The sequence below is a fragment of the Micropterus salmoides genome, unplaced genomic scaffold (assembly GCF_014851395.1).
Source record: "Micropterus salmoides isolate LMB-PRFRI ecotype aquatic unplaced genomic scaffold, ASM1485139v1 Ms_hic_scaffold_4, whole genome shotgun sequence".
Lineage (NCBI taxonomy): Eukaryota > Metazoa > Chordata > Actinopteri > Centrarchiformes > Centrarchidae > Micropterus > Micropterus salmoides.
Window position 1 is genome coordinate 2,278,969 of NW_024043372.1, and position 16,469 is coordinate 2,295,437.

General features: G+C 45.2%; 1 protein-coding gene and 1 pseudogene across 1 annotated transcript; both read right to left on the reverse strand.

Moving 5' to 3' along the window:
- Window positions 1–1,439: 1,439 nt before the first annotated feature.
- Window positions 1,440–9,708, reverse strand: LOC119885768 (annotated as a pseudogene).
- A 462-nt stretch (window positions 9,709–10,170) lies between these two features.
- LOC119885452 (nuclear factor 7, brain-like) lies at window positions 10,171–14,961 on the reverse strand. The gene is made up of 2 exons (XM_038695496.1): window positions 14,862–14,961; window positions 10,171–14,666 (listed from the first exon to the last, which is right to left on the reverse strand). The coding sequence occupies exon 2, from the start codon at window positions 14,651–14,653 to the stop codon at window positions 13,193–13,195; it is 1,461 nt and encodes a 486-aa protein (XP_038551424.1). The 5' UTR covers window positions 14,654–14,666; window positions 14,862–14,961; the 3' UTR covers window positions 10,171–13,192.
- Between the last annotated feature and the right edge of the window lie 1,508 nt (window positions 14,962–16,469).

Genomic DNA, 16,469 nt, shown 5'->3' on the forward strand with positions numbered 1-16,469 from the left:
CAGACTTCACATTCAGACATTCCTGTGATCCTGGATCATATAATCTGAGGACTACACTCAGCACTCAGATCTGTCCTGCAGCCTGCTTGTTGTGCAGGTGACAGTCCTGTAGGGGGCAGCAGCGCGCTGTCAGACTGCTGAGCTGCTGTTTCAGGTCAGATCTGACTCCTGAGACATGAGGAACATTTCATGTAAACCACAGCAAGTGAATGAAGACAGAAGAGCACTTAATCTCAATCATTTATTTTCCTCTTTTACCGTCATACTGTTATTTTATCTTATTTTAGCCACAAAGCTAACAAGGCTACCCTATAAAATCCTTGCACACCTGCACAGGTGTTTTCATTTGTCCCTGATGATGAACATTCCTGAGAGAGCACCTGTGTGGAACCATTTCGCCTGTAATAATCAGTTCCTTTTGAATTTATGATATAATTTTTATAAAAGATTCCAAACCCTGTTTGTTGTTTTCAAAATTAAAACATGTCTCCTTATTCCTCATACAGTCATGCAGTTATTATTTATTTATTTAAAGGAAATAAATTTTCTTCAAAAATCGATATGGATATTGATGTCTGTCTGGCTGTTGCTCTACCACTTTGCTCCAGACTGAAATATCTCAACACCTATTTGATTGTTTGCCGTGACATTTTGTTCAGGTATTCATGTTCCCCAGAGGATGAATCCTGCAGACTTTGGTGATCCTCTGACTTTTCATGTAGCGCCTCCATCAGGTCAATATGTTAATGTTTCCAACACTGTGGTTTATGACCAAATACCTGCAGAACTGATGATATTCCCATCAACCATCACAAATTGTTACTTTTTGATTTTAATTTCCTTTTATGGTGTATCTTTTCATACGTTGAGTTATTTAACATATTTTCTGATCTTTATACAGCAGAGAAAGATTTTTTAAATCACCATCATTACATAAAGTCTGAACCCAAACTGAGACGTCCACCTTTAAAGCTGAGAAATCCACCTTTAGTCAGAGGAGTCGTCGCTCTGTTAAACGACTAACAGCAGAATCCAGCTGATGAAACTGTATGAAACACTTTGACTGACAGAATCATCTCGGCTTCATCACATCAAACTGAAACTTGAAATTGAAAACATATTTCATATTTTTTAAAGATTTCACACGTTATTAATTAATCCTCCTCAGCTTCCAAAAAGTGGCTGCTGGTCTTCATGGCTCCACACACAAGTCAAAATAATAAAACATGAACAACAATTTGAAACGACAGTGTGGATAACAAAGAAACGGCTAAATGTAAATGCTCCGTACTTGTATAGCGCCTTTCTAGTCTTTTTGACCACTCAAAGCGCTTTTACACTACATCTGCATTCACCATTCACACACTGAGCCTAAGTGCTCAAACGGAAACTAACATTCACACTCACTCATACACTGGCGGAACAGCCGCCAGGGGCAATTTGGGGTTCAGTATCTTGCCCAAGGACACTTCGACACGCAACCAGGGGGAGCCAGGGATTGAACCGCCGACCTTCCGATTAACGGCCAACCCGCTCTACCTCCTGAGCCACAGCCGCCCCTTAAACCTAAACCAAGAAACTCAGTGAAATAATTTTACATATGAAAAGGCTGACAGGAGAAACAAAAAACTGATTGTCAAATAACAAGAAAAAGAAAATACAAAGAATAAAAAACAACAAGTGAAAGAAAATAAAGATATGTTGGGAATAATGAGACAGCAGGAGGACAGGTGCAGCTTAACAGGTTAAATTCAGAGACTTTTCCCTTTAAGAAATCAACAACATCATGAATATAATCATCCTCTTTATCTCTAACTGCTCTGATCCACTGTCACACAGACCTTCACTGCTGACAGCTTCAACTCATCCCATGTATAAATGTATGGAAACATCCTCTCAGTGAAAGTGTGTGTGAAGGTGTGTATGTGTGTGTTAGTATCAGGATCAGAGAACGACAGCTTTCCTCTGTTCCAGTCCAGATTCACTCTGATCCTCTGGGGCTTCTTCTGAACTCTGAGAACAGTGGATGAAGCTGGTGGAGACCATGTTAAGTATTCACCTTCATAGAAACCTATTACCCATAATCCAGACAGTATGTTGTCCCCCTTCCTCTGTACAGACTCTGCTAACACACCCAGTCCCCAGCCTGGACTGTCTCCAACCTCAACATCCCAGCTGTGAGTCCCTGAGTTAAAGCCCTCAGAGCCCAGGACAGAGAGGTAACTATCAACCCTCTCTGGATTGTCAGGAAGCTGCTGTCTCTCTCCTCCTTGTCTCACACTGGTCAGATCTTCAGACAGGATGAGTCTTGGATGAGCAGTGTTTGGGTCCAGAATCACAGGAGTGTAGGAGACCATGTCCTTCATCTCGTTCCAGATGTTGAAGGTCAGGTTGCCCAGGTGTTTGGCCTGGTCTATCAGAGCTCCTGAGGGCAGCTGTGGATCATCCAGCAGGGGGCGCTGCTGGACTCTTTCCACTGCAGCCTTGTAGTTGAGCAGGAATGAGATGTCTTCAGCTCTCAGCTCCTCCTCTGTGGCTCTGACTGTGTCTGAAAGAGCTGCTATCTCTCTGCTCAGAGCCTCCATCTTCTCCTTCATCATCTGACTCTTCTGCTCCTCTTCCTCCCTCAGTGCAGCCATCCTGGCCTCCTCTTCCTCCTCTAGAAACTGCTGAAGCTTCTTAAACTGCTCCTTAATCTGCCTCTCTGTGTGTCGGGCCTGGACCTTCATGTGTTCTGCTGTTTGATCAAACTTCACTTTAACTCGTTCACAAACCTTTAACTTCTCCTTTAAGGGCTCCAGAGTTTCCTGAAGTTCCTTCTTGTGTTGTCGTGCAGCTTCATCGACGGGTCTGAATCTGTGGTTGCTGTGTTTTTCTGAATCTCTGCAGACGAGACACACTGGCTGCTGATGGTCCAGACAGAAGAGTTTGAGTTTCTCAGAGTGCAGACTGCAGAGAGCCTCTGAAGCTCTCTGATCTCTCTCCTGTAAGAAGGCCTCACACAGGTTCTTTAACACCAGGTTACGAGGTGGTTCTGACTTTGAAGATCTTCTCTTACAAACTGGACACTCAGGTGCTTGTTTCTGTCTCCACCAGCTCTTCAGACAGACTTTACAGAAGCTGTGGCTACATGACAGAACAACAGGATCTCTGAAGACCTCCTGACAGACCGGACAGCAGAGATCCTCCTCTGATCTGGAAGCCATTTTGTCTCTGAAGCTGAAAACACAACAGGAAGTCAGCTGTGTTTCCCTCCCTGCTGTAGAAAGCTGCCTCAGTTACTTTCACTGTGAGTCTCTGAGTGTTTCAGGCAGCAGGTTGCAGTTGAAGTACTTGAGTACATCAGTACTCCCTCCTGTAACTGTCCTCCCTCAGTTGAAGTCACAGCTTTGTAATGAAGGTAAATCTTACCGTTTGTCTGTCTCTGCGTCTCTTCTCTCTGAGAACTGAACAGGAACAAACTTTCCTCATTTGTCGCAGGTGAGTCATGTGAGGGGCGGAGCTTTGTCAAACCTGCTCTGCAGTTGCTTCACCTGTAACACAGGATGCGTTTCATTCCTAAGCACTGACTCAGTGCTGGATATGTAGACTGATCGTGTGCAGCAGGCTGTGTTTATGTTCACAGTAGATTGATCGAGGTTCGAGTTCAAATATAACTTAGTAAAGTCCAAGGAATGCTCTGGGAATAGGGTAACTTGGAATATCGTTGGAGAGGGATGGTGTGTCCCATAAGAGGTACCACGGGTCAGAGGATTTTCACTTCATGTAAACACTGACTCTGAGTGAATGAACATCAGTGAACCAGCCAGCAGTGAAATCAGGATCAGGTCCTCTGTCTGTGCCTCGAGTCTCTTTACAGAGGATTCTGAGGACTCTACTACCAGACGGTTGTTGAATTAATTTCCGTCCCCATACAGTTCATCACCGTCAGGGTTCTTTTTTCCAGGTCAACAAAGGAAACCCAGTACAGCACAGGTGCGGCCTTCAGTAAACTAAAACATTACAATATCCTTGCTTATTTAAAGAATGTCATCAGTCTGTAGATGATTATAAATCAAATTTATTACAGCAGTTCATGGGTGCCCCATACCACACGACAACCTTTGAAGATAGGGGTCACCAAGTATTCTAGAGCAAAGCTGTCAGAAAGTCAGACACATACAACAGCAGACCTTCATTTATGCTCAAACACAGACCCATACAATGTTGAACCAGAACCAAGGACACTAACATAAAAAAATCAGTCGGCATTATCATCTCTAATTCCTAATTCTTATAATTTTAAGTTTTAAGTTAGCAAATGTCTCCTTTCCTCTTGCTCATGTTGACTGTGAATGAAATGTAATCTGCATCCAGTAAAGCAGTTTTCCCACATTGTTGTTGGGGAATGTTTGGGAATTCCAGAGTGAAAACAAATATCAAAAACTGACAAAAGACTTAATAATAATAATAATAATAATAACCTCTATTGATGTCAAAATCCATCAATCTTCATCCGCTTATCCAGGGTCGGGTCGCAGGGGCAGCAGCTCCAGCAGGGGACCCCAAACTTCTCTTTCCTGAGCCACATTAACCAGCTCTGACTGGGGGATCCCGAGGCATTCCCAGGCCAGAGTGGAGATTTAACTCTCCACCTAGTCCTGGGTCTCCCCAGAGGCCTCCTCCCAGCTGGACGTGCCTGGAACACACCTCCCTAGGGAGGAGTCCAGGAGGCATCCTTACCAGATGCCCAAACCACCTCAACTGGCTCCTTTCAACGCAAAGGAGCAGCGGCTCTACTCTGAGCTCCTCGCGGATGGCCGAGCTTCTCACCCTATCTCTTAGAGAAACACCAGCCACCTGCCTGAGGAAACCCATTTCGGCCACTTGTACCTGCGATCTCATTCTTTCGGTCATGACCCAGCCTTCATGACCATAGGTGAGGGTAGGAACGAAAATTGACCAGTAGATCGAGAGCTTTGCCTTATGGCTCAGCTCTCTTTTCGTCACAACGGTGTGGTAAAGCGAGTGCAATACCGCCCCCGCTGCTCCGATTCACCTGCCAATCTCCTGCTCCAATCTCCCCTTACTCGTAAACAAGACCCTAAGGTACTTGAACTCCTTCACTTGGGGTAAGAATTCATTCCCTACCTGGGGTTGGCACTCCACCGGTTTCCTGCTGAGAACTATGGCCACAGATTTAGAGGTGCTAATCCTCATCCCAACCACTTCTCACTCTGTTGCGAACCAATCCAGTGAGAGCTGAAGGTCACGGACCGATGATACCATCAGGACCACATCATCCGCAAAAAGCAGTGACAAGATCCCAAGCCCACCGAACCGCAGCCCCTCCTCACCATGACTACGCCTCGATATCCTGTACATGAATATCACAAACAGAATTGGTCACAAAGCGCAGCCCTGGCGAAGGCCAACCCTCACCTGGAAAGAGTCCGACTCACTGCCAGGTACTCGGACACAGCTCTCGCTTTGGATATACAGGGATTGGATAGCCCTGAGAATGGCCCCCCTCACCCCATACTCCTGCAGCACCTCCCACAGTATCTCCCGGGGGACCTGGTCATACGCCTTCTCCAGATCTCCAAGCACATGTAGACTGGATGGGCATACTCCAAAGCCCACTCCAGGATTCTTGTGAGAGTAAAGCGCTGGTCAGTTGTTCCACAGCCGGGACAAAAAACGTATTGTTCCTCTTCGATCTAAGGTTCGACTATCGGCCAAACCCTCTGTTCCAGCACCTTGGGGTAGACTTTACCGGGGAGGCTGAGAAGTGTGATACTCCTGTAATTCGCACACACTCTGGTCCCCCTTTTTGAACAGGGGAACCACCACCCCAGTCTGCCACTCTTTAGGGCACTGTACCCGACTTCCACGCAATGTTAAAGAGACTTGTCATCCAAGACAGCCCCTCCACACCCAAAGCTTTTAGCATTTCTGGGCAGATCTCCTCAATCCCTGGGGCTTTGCCACTGTGGAGTTGTTTGACTACCTCAGTGACTTCCTCCAGGACGGTTCCCCGCTTCCCCCTCCTGACATGGCGGACAGTTCTTCAGAAACACTTTGGTGCCGACTGAAAGTCCTTCTCCATGTCTTCTCCAAACTTCTCCCACACCCGCTGCTTTGCATCTACCACAGCAGAGGCTGCAGCCCTTCGGGCCCGTCGGTGCCTTGCACCCGCCTCCAGTGTCCTCTGAGACAACAAATCCCGGAAGGCCTCCTTCTTCAGTCAGACGGCTTCCCTGACAACCGTGTCCACCACTGTGTTTGAGGGTTACCGCCCCTTGAGGCACCCAAGACCTTGAGACCACAGCCTTCCGCTGCGGCTTCAGCAATAGAAGCTTTGAACATTGCCCACTCATGTTCAATGTCCCCAACCTCCCCAGGGATGCCAGAAAAGCTCCGCTGGAGGTTTGAGTTGAAGATCTCACAGACAGGGGCCTCCTCCGGATGTTCCCAGTTCACCCGCACTACCCGTTTGGGCTTACCAGGTCTGTCCAGAGTCTTCCCCAGAGTACAGTTCCAGAACCGAGACTGTGTGTGGAGGTCAGCCCCACCAGATCTAACTGGTAGCACTCCATCTCCCGCACAAGTTCCGGCTGCTTCCCCTACAGAGTGGTGAGTTCATTGTCCCCAGAGCTAGCATAAGCCACTCGGGTCTGGTCCGTCGAGGCCCCTGACCTTCACTGCCACCCATTTGGCAGCGCACCCGACCCCTGCGGATCTTCCGATGGATGGTGGTTCCAAAAGATGGAGAGGGGGGTGCCACGTTGCTTCTTCGGGCTATGCCCGGCCGGGCTCCGTGGCAAACCCGGCTACCAGGCGCTCGCCAACAAGCCCTCTCTCTGGGCCTGGCTCCAGACGGGGGCCCCGGGCTTTCTCCGGGCAGGGTCTCTCCTCCTCTTCCTCGTTTTGTCATTAGGGGTCTTTGTGAACCATTCTCAGTCTGGCCCCTCACCTGGAACCACTTTGCCTTGGAAGACCCTACCAGGAGCACTAGGCTCCAGACAACAAAGCCTCCAGGTTCACCAGTGTTGGCTGACAATTACACAAAATTTTAAATTACACAGTGATAATGAAATGACAGGGTGGGCAGATAGCTAACATCAGATAGTTCACTTTAAGTAAAACAAATGCTTTTGCTGCATGCTTGGGGTCGTTGTCTTGCTGTAAAATAAATCTTCTCTCTAGTCAGATAACCCTCCAGGATTTGGCGATATTTTTCTGCATTCGTGTTCCCCTCTACCTTGACAAGCCTTCCAGGGCCTGATGCTGCCACCATGCTTCATGGTGGAGACGGTGCGTTTGTGATGATGCGCAGTGTTTGGTGTTCGCCAAACATAGTGTCTAGTCTGATGGCCAAAAAAGTCAATTTTACTCTCATCAGACCAAAGAACCTTCTTCCAGTTGACCTTGGTGTCGAGCACATGCATTTGGGTGAATTCCAGGCGAGATTTCATATGAGCTTTTTTCAGCAGTGGCTTTCTCTTCGGCTTCACTCTCCCATACAGCTTCGACTGGTGAAGAACCCGGGCAGCAGTCGTTGTATGTACAGTCTCTCCCATCTGAGCCACTGAAGCTTTTAACTCCTTCAGAGTGCTCGTAGGTGTCTTGGTGGCCTCCCTCACCAGTCGTCTTCTTGCCCGGTCTCTCAGTTTGTGAGGACGTCCAGCTCTAGGCAGATTTAAACAAGTGCCATACTCCATCTGTTTCTGAATGATGGATTGAACTGAACTCTGTGGGACGTCCTGACTTGTGATTTTCAGTGATCTTTTCTCTGAGTTGCTTGGAGTGTTCTTTTCTCTTCATGTTAAAAGTGTAGTAGGAATACTGATGAACCAGAGACTGGACCTCCCAGACACGTGTGTTTTTATACTACAGCCACTTGACACACATCAGCTGAACTCAGGTGATCTCCATTTCACTAATTGTGACACTGCTGGCATCAACTAGCTGGACCTCTGTTGAATTAGGTCAGTCACTTTAAAGGGGGGTGAAGATTTATACAATCATCTTCTTTATTTTATATATTTTTAATTAATTAGTTTGTAAAAATCTGTTTTCACTTTGATAGGGTTTTTTCCCTTTAAGAAATCAACAACATCATGAATATAATCATCCTCTTTATCTCTAACTGCTCTGTTCCACTGTCACACAGACCTTCACTGCTGACAGCTTCACTTCATCCTCAGTGTTAATGTATGGAAACAGCCTCTCAGTGAAAGTGTGTGTGAAGGTGTGTATGTGTGTGTTAGTATCAGGATCAGAGAACGACAGCTTTTCTCTGTTCCAGTCCAGATTCACTCTGATCCTCTGGAGCTTCTTCTGAACGCTGAGAACAGTGGATGGAGCTGGTGGTGACCATGCTGAGTATTTACCTCCAGAGAACATTATTGTCCATAATCCAGACTCTATGTTGTCTCCCTTTCTCTGGACAGACTCTGCTGACACACCCAGAAACCAGCCTGTACTGTCTCCAACCTCGACATCCCAGCTGTGAGTCCCTGAGTTAAAGCCCTCAGAGCCCAGGACAGAGCAGAGATTAAACCTCTCTGGATTGTCAGGAAGCTGCTGTTCCTCTCACACTGGTCAGATCTTCAGACAGGATGAGTCTTGGATGAGCAGTGTTTGGGTCCAGAATGAGAGGAGTGTAGGAGACCATGTCCTTCATCTTGTTCCAGATGTTGAAGGTCAGGTTGCACCAGGTGTTTGGCCTGGTCTATCAGAGCTCCTGAGGGCAGCTGTGGATCATCCAGCAGGGGGCGCTGCTGGACTCTTTCCACTGCAGCCTTGTAGTTGAGCAGGAATGAGACGTCTTCAGCTCTCAGCTCCTCCTCTGTGGCTCTGACTGTGTCTGAAAGAGCTGCTATCTCTCTGCTCAGAGCCTCCATCTTCTCCTTCATCATCTGACTCTTCTGCTCCTCTTCCTCCCATAGTGCCACCAACCTGGTCACCTCTTCCTCCTCTAGAAACTGCTGAAGCTTCTTAAACTGTTCCTTAATCTGCCTCTCTGTGTGTCGGGCCTGGACCTTCATGTGTTCTGCTGTTTGATCAAACTTCACTTTAACTTGTTCACAAACCTTTAACTTCTCCTTTAAGGGCTCCAGAGTTTCCTGAAGTTCCTTCTTGTGTTGTCGTGCAGCTTCATCGACGGGTCTGAATCTGTGGTTGCTGTGTTTTTCTGAATCTCTGCAGACGAGACACACTGGCTGCTGATGGTCCAGACAGAAGAGTTTGAGTTTCTCAGAGTGCAGACTGCAGAGAGCCTCTGAAGCTCTCTGATCTCTCTCCTGTAAGAAGGCCTCACACAGGTTCTTTAACACCAGGTTACGAGGTGGTTCTGACCTTGAAGATCTTCTCTTACAAACTGGACACTCAGGTGCTTGTTTTTCTCTCCACCAGCTCTTCAGACAGACTTTACAGAAGCTGTGGCTACATGACAGAACAACAGGATCTCTGAAGACCTCCTGACAGACCGGACAGCAGAGATCCTCCTCTGATCTGGAAGCCATTTTGTCTCTGAAGCTGAAAACACAACAGGAAGTCAGCTGTGTTTCCCTCCCTGCTGTAGAAAGCTGCCTCAGTTACTTTCACTGTGAGTCTCTGAGTGTTTCAGGCAGCAGCAGGTTGCTTCAGTACTTGAGTACTTCAGTACTCCCTCCTGTAACTGTCCTCCCTCAGTTGAAGTCACAGCTTTGTAATGAAGGTAAATCTTACCGTCTGTCTGTCGCTGCGTCTCTTCCCTCTGAGAACTGAACAGGAACAAACTGTTTCCTGGGCGCCAGTGTCAGACCTCTGCAGCTGCTTCATTCCTAAGTACTGATTCATTGCTGGATATTTAGACTGATGGTTTGCAGCAGGCTGATGTAGCAGCAGAACGTCTAAGGTTGCGGTGGAGATAAAATTAGAACTTGTTTAAATCGCAGGGATATTCTGGGAATCGTGTTACGTTGAATATTGTTGGATGGGGTAGTATGTCCAGGGTTAGTTATTTACATCATGATTCATGGTAACCACACCTTGTAATTGTGGCACTGTCTTTGTAAATAAGGATGATGTCAACTTATGTCTTTTAATACACATTTATATCATATACAGTAGGCTTTTATGTACAACAGTACAGTGAAGCAGGGCTCTGCAGTGCAACTCTTTCACTCACATATGCCCTTAAATGATTTACAAGCACAGTGGGTCAGTGAAGACTAAAACCTACTGTAAATAATGTTATGGTATATTAGACCAATAGTCATTTATACTAGTTCCTCCTCCAGGCTGTGGTCAGAGCCTCTGCAGTGGACAGATGGAGATTTAGTTAAAAATCTACAACATTTGTAGGCCCATGTCGAGCGTTCAGATCCAATAGTCTTCACATCATAAAACAGTCATTGCACACAAGGAGGAGTTTTATTAACTACACAAGCCCAAACAATAAACCAACAAGAGGTTAATGCCAATGCTGCAGAGATGCTAAAGGATAAAGGCAAACTGTTACAAGTTGTATACTGTATACAAGCTTAAATTTAAACGGCTAACCTTGTTATTAAACTCGGACCATCGGTTGATATTTAGTTTTATCAGTGTTATTAAGCAGCTAGTTATCAATACACAAACACTTTTTACCAAACTCCCCTAAACACATGAGAAAGTCTGAGCACATTGTTCAGTCAATCTTCTCCAGAGCAGCCTTTACTGCCAGTTAACAATCTGAGGGGTCATCAGTCAGATGAACACCAAGCTTTATTTGGACATTAAGCCTTTCATTCAGAAGAAGAACCTTCTGATATTCCCTCTGTTACATCACAGAATACCAACAGCAACTTCTAACGACATTTTCTCACATCTGATACAAACTCAGCAGGACTGAGTTCTCTTCCTCTCAACATATCAAACATGTCCCACAAATCAATGTGTCCACACACGTCCCTCACACTGTCGCAACATGTCTGCAGGGATGAAGATAGAACCACATTAACAGTGCTGTACATGAAAGCAAACTGCAACAAACACAAAACCCACCAAATGATCAGGAACATTAACTCGATCCAGTTACCATCACATATTACACTCAGCCTCCAGGAAACAGACAGCAGGACCAAGTAAACAGCAGATTTCCCCCCAATACTCAAGTTTTGTCTCTAATCTCTTTAAATAAATCCAATGCAACACAAAAAGAGACTTTTAAATGCTTTAGAAGCAATTATTTTCTTTTAACGTTGAAAGCCTCAAGTATCAGGCTCCACATGTGAGATGCTGTCTGTAAAGAGGGTGCAGGTGATTGGTACTAAAAGTGGGTGACCCGGGTAGGGTGGACATGTTGGAGCTGTGTCATTTTTAAATTTAAAAAATGCTTTGAAAAAGGTTTATTTGCAAAATGACGACCTGCGATGCAATTTAAATATATTAGAAACAAAAGTGCATTGTCTAATAAAAGGAACTTAAGCTTAAAAAATATATATACTTCTCTGTTTCTTTTGGCAAAGATTTCCGTTCTCTCCTTGTGAACATGACAAAAGCGAGAAACATATGTGTAAGCAAGACAGAATGACTGCACTGCATATACTCTCATATTCTGTTAGTTTTACATTTTGAATTGTCACCTGCTCCCTGAATTTAGTGTTTCTCTTTATATGAATAAAAAAAATACTCTTACTAGTATGCATTGTCAGTTGTAGATCTCGTGCTTGAATCTTTGTTGATGCTTGTATGTTGTTTCTCAAATGTAAGTCGCTTTCGATCAAAGCGTCTGCCAAATGAGTAAATGTAAAAACATTTCCATCATAAATTGGTGCAAAAAACATCAGCCGAATTCAGGAAATGAAGAGTTTAATGCTCAAAACTTTTGGAGGGGGAAGACCCCTAGAAGCCACGCTCATATATTTAAGCATCTTCAAAATAACGTTAAAATATCGTCTCATCTCGTGAGCTGAGTGCATCATCGCACCCCTAATCTGAGCCCTTGTGTTCCCACCACTGTTCAACACAAAGTGTTGAAAAGTTTTATATTTTGTAAAGATTTCATTCATGTAATAAATTTAATCCTCATCAGCTTCCATAAAGTGGCTGCTGGTCTAAAGTCAAAATAATAAAACATGAACAACTATTTAAAACGACACAGTGTGGATAAAAAAGAAACGGCTAAACCAAACAAACATAAAGAAACTCAGTGAAATAATTTTACATATGAAAAGGCCGACAGGAGAAACAAAAAGCTGATTGTCAAACTAAATAACAAGAAAAAGAAAATAGAAACAATAAAAAACAACAAGTTGTTGGGATCACTGGGACCTCACAAAGATGAAGTTGTTGATTTGTGATATTGTATCATGTGAGTCACTGAACTCACTTTCCCAGGAACCCTCAGATGTATTTTTCCATTGAAGTTTTATCGTTGTGTGCGAACTACAAGTGAGCCGGGGGGAGCTTAGCTCCCTAGAGAGGACATCAGCTCCCCTAAAAGCATGATTTCTGATATTTTGGGGGGGGTCTCTAAAATATTGACAGTATGCTTTATTGCCATTAATTTCTATATTTCTCTATCATTACGGATTCATGCGTAAATTCAGGAGCGTCAGACTTCATTCAGCCAGAGAACGATCACCGAGCGTCAGCAGCGGGCCGGTCGCTCCGCGATCTCCTGGCACCGTCCGCTCCACTCCGGCTCCGGTACCTACGGGTTGTGTCGCTAGTACGGCCGACGCGCTGTGAACGGTTCGTGATCGTTCGCCTGGCTGGATGAATATTACGCACTACTGCAGCTGGGGGCTCTCTGCAGCGCCACGCAAAATTTTCAAAATTTTCCCTCTCATGGAGAAAAGAAAGACAGGTTGCAAACAGCTGTTGTGTGAAGCGTAATTGTATCAAAATGGCTTCATATGATAATATTATTATAAGACACACATGCCTGATACTTTCATAGCCAACTATTAATGAGTCAGCAGTAAGAATCCCAGTCTGCCCCCATTCTATTATTAAATAATGGTGGTAATAATAATAATTGTTGTTATTATTACATTATTTAATATAAATCTTTATGTTTGGAATAATGAGACAGCAGGAGGACAGGTGCAGCTTAACAGGTTAAATTCAGAGACTTTTCCCTTTAAGAAATCAACAACATCATGAATATAATCATCCTCTTTATCTCTAACTGCTCTGTTCCACTGTCACACAGACCTTCAGTGCTGACAGCTTCACTTCATCTCCATGTTGATGATTGGAAACAGCCTCTCAGTGAAAGTGTGTGTGGTGTGTATGGTGTGTATGGTGTGTATGAAGGTGTGTATGTGTGTGTTTCAGGATCAGAGAACGACAGCTTCAGCTCATCCCCAGTGTAAATGTACGGAAACAGCCTCTCAGTGAAAGTGTGTATGAAGGTGTGTATGTGTGTGTTAGTATCAGGATCAGAGAACGACAGCTTTCCTCTGTTCCAGTCCAGATTCACTCTGATCCTCTGGAGCTTCTTCTGAACGCTGAGAACAGTGGATGGAGCTGGTGGTGACCATGCTGAGTATTTACCTCCAGAGAACATTATTGTCCATAATCCAGACTCTATGTTGTCTCCCTTTCTCTGGACAGACTCTGCTAACACACCCAGAAACCAGCCTGTACTGTCTCCAACCTCGACATCCCAGCTGTGAGTCCCTGAGTTAAAGCCCTCAGAGCCCAGGACAGAGCAGAGATTAAACCTCTCTGGATTGTCAGGAAGCTGCTGTCTCTCTCCTCGTCTCACACTGGTCAGATCTTCAGACAGGATGAGACTTGGATAAGCAGTGTTTGGGTCCAGAATGAGAGGACTGTAGGAGACCATGTCCTTCATCTTGTTCCAGATGTTGAAGGTCAGGTTGCCCAGGTGTTTGGCCTGGTCTATCAGAGCTCCTGAGGGCAGCTGTGGATCATCCAGCAGGGGGCGCTGCTGGACTCTTTCCACTGCAGCCTTGTAGTTGAGCAGGAATGAGACGTCTTCAGCTCTCAGCTCCTCCTCTGTGGCTCTGACTGTGTCTGAAAGAGCTGCTATCTCTCTGCTCAGAGCCTCCATCTTCTCCTTCATCATCCGACTCTTCTGCTCCTCTTCCTCCCATAGTGCAGCCAACCTGGTCACCTCTTCCTCCTCTAGAAACTGCTGAAGCTTCTTAAACTGCTCCTTAATCTGCCTCTCTGTGTGTCGGGCCTGGACCTTCATGTGTTCTGCTGTTTGATCAAACTTCACTTTAACTTGTTCACAAACCTTTAACTTCTCCTTTAAGGGCTCCAGAGTTTCCTGAAGTTCCTTCTTGTGTTGTCGTGCAGCTTCATCGACGGGTCTGAATCTGTGGTTGCTGTGTTTTTCTGAATCTCTGCAGACGACACACACTGGCTGCTGATGGTCCAGACAGAAGAGTTTGAGTTTCTCAGAGTGCAGACTGCAGAGAGCCTCTGAAGCTCTCTGATCTCTCTCCTGTAAGAAGGCCTCACACAGGTTCTTTAACACCAGGTTACGAGGTGGTTCTGACCTTGAAGATCTTCTCTTACAAACTGGACACTCAGGTGCTTGTTTCTGTCTCCACCATCTCTTCAGACAGACTTTACAGAAGCTGTGGCTACATGACAGAACAACAGGATCTCTGAAGACCTCCTGACAGACCGGACAGCAGAGATCCTCCTCTGATCTGGAAGCCATTTTGTCTCTGAAGCTGAAAACACAACAGGAAGTCAGCTGTGTTTCCCTCCCTGCTGTAGAAAGCTGCCTCAGTTACTTTCACTGTGAGTCTCTGAGTGTTTCAGGCAGCAGCAGGTTGCAGTTTCAGTACTTGAGTACTTCAGTACTCCCTCCTGTAACTGTCCTCCCTCAGTTGAAGTCACAGCTTTGTAATGAAGGTAAATCTTACCGTCTGTCTGTCGCTGCGTCTCTTCTCTCTGAGAACTGAACAGGAACAAACTGTTTCCTGGGCGCCAGTGTCAGACCTCTGCAGCTGCTTCATTCCTCAGTACTGATTCATTGCTGGATATTTAGACTGATGGTTTGCAGCAGGCTGATGTAGCAGCAGAACGTCTAAGGTTGCGGTGGAGATAAAATTAGAACTTGTTTAAATCGCAGGGATATTCTGGGAATCGGGTTACGTTGAATATTGTTGGATGGGGTAGTATGTCCAGGGTTAAGGTTAGTTATTTACAACATGATTCATGGTAACCACACCTTGTAATTGTGGCACTGTCTTTGTAAATAAGGATGATGTCAACTTATGTCTTTTAATACACATTTATATCATATACAGTAGGCTTTTATGTACAACAGTACAGTGAAGCAGGGCTCTGCAGTGCAACTCTTTCACTCACATATGCCCTTAAATGATTTACAAGCACAGTGGGTCAGTGAAGACTAAAACCTACTGTAAATAATGTTATGGTATATTAGACCAATAGTCATTTATACTAGTTCCTCCTCCAGGCTGTGGTCAGAGCCTCTGCAGTGGACAGATGGAGATTTAGTTAAAAATCTACAACATTTGTAGGCCCATGTCGAGCGTTCAGATCCAATAGTCTTCGCATCATAAAACAGTCATTGCACACAAGGAGGAGTTTTATTAACTACACAAGCCCAAACAATAAACCAACAAGAAGTTAATGCCAATGCTGCAGAGATGCTAAAGGATAAAGGCAAACTGTTACTAAAGCACAACTGCCACCAGGATGCCCTGACACCACCACCCACAGGTGTGCACCATCACCTAAAGACAGCAAGTCAGCTCCGCGGCCATCTCTGCAGTGAACTCTAGCAGAACAGGCCGAGCAGTCTACAGGGTCTTGGCGACAGGTGGCTTAAAATGCCTGTAATAAAAACAATTTAAAAAGTGTTCACAAAAGTTGGATGGCATAATATCCAAAATCCTAACCTGCTCCCTGATCACACTGCAACACAACGAGATCCTGAGTGCTCCCTGAACGTCAACTCTTAATGAGGTGATTGTCTCCAGGTGTGTGCGCCGCTACTGGAGAGGCAGGGTGGAGCTTACCTGAGAGGGTGAAACTAGACTGTGGCATTACCAGGCCGAAAGCCATCACAACAAGAAAATGGATAACCACCCAGGCTAACTAATTCACTGATATACAAGCTTAAATTTAAACAGCTAGCCTTATTATTAAACTCGGACCATCGGTTGATATTTAGTTTTATCAGTGTTATTAAGCAGCTAGTTATCAATACACAAACACTTTTTACCAAACTCCCCTAAACACATGAGAAAGTCTGAGCACATTGTTCAGTCAATCTTCTCCAGAGCAGCCTTTACTGCCAGTTAACAATCTGAGGGGTCATCAGTCAGATGAACACCAAGATTTTGTAAAGATTTCACTCATGTAATAAATTTAATCCTCATCAGCTTCCACAAAGTGGCTGCTGGTCTTCATGGCTCCACACACACAAGTCAAAATAATAAAACATGAACAACTATTTAAAACGAAACGGCTAAACCAACCAAACATAGAAGAAGCTCAGT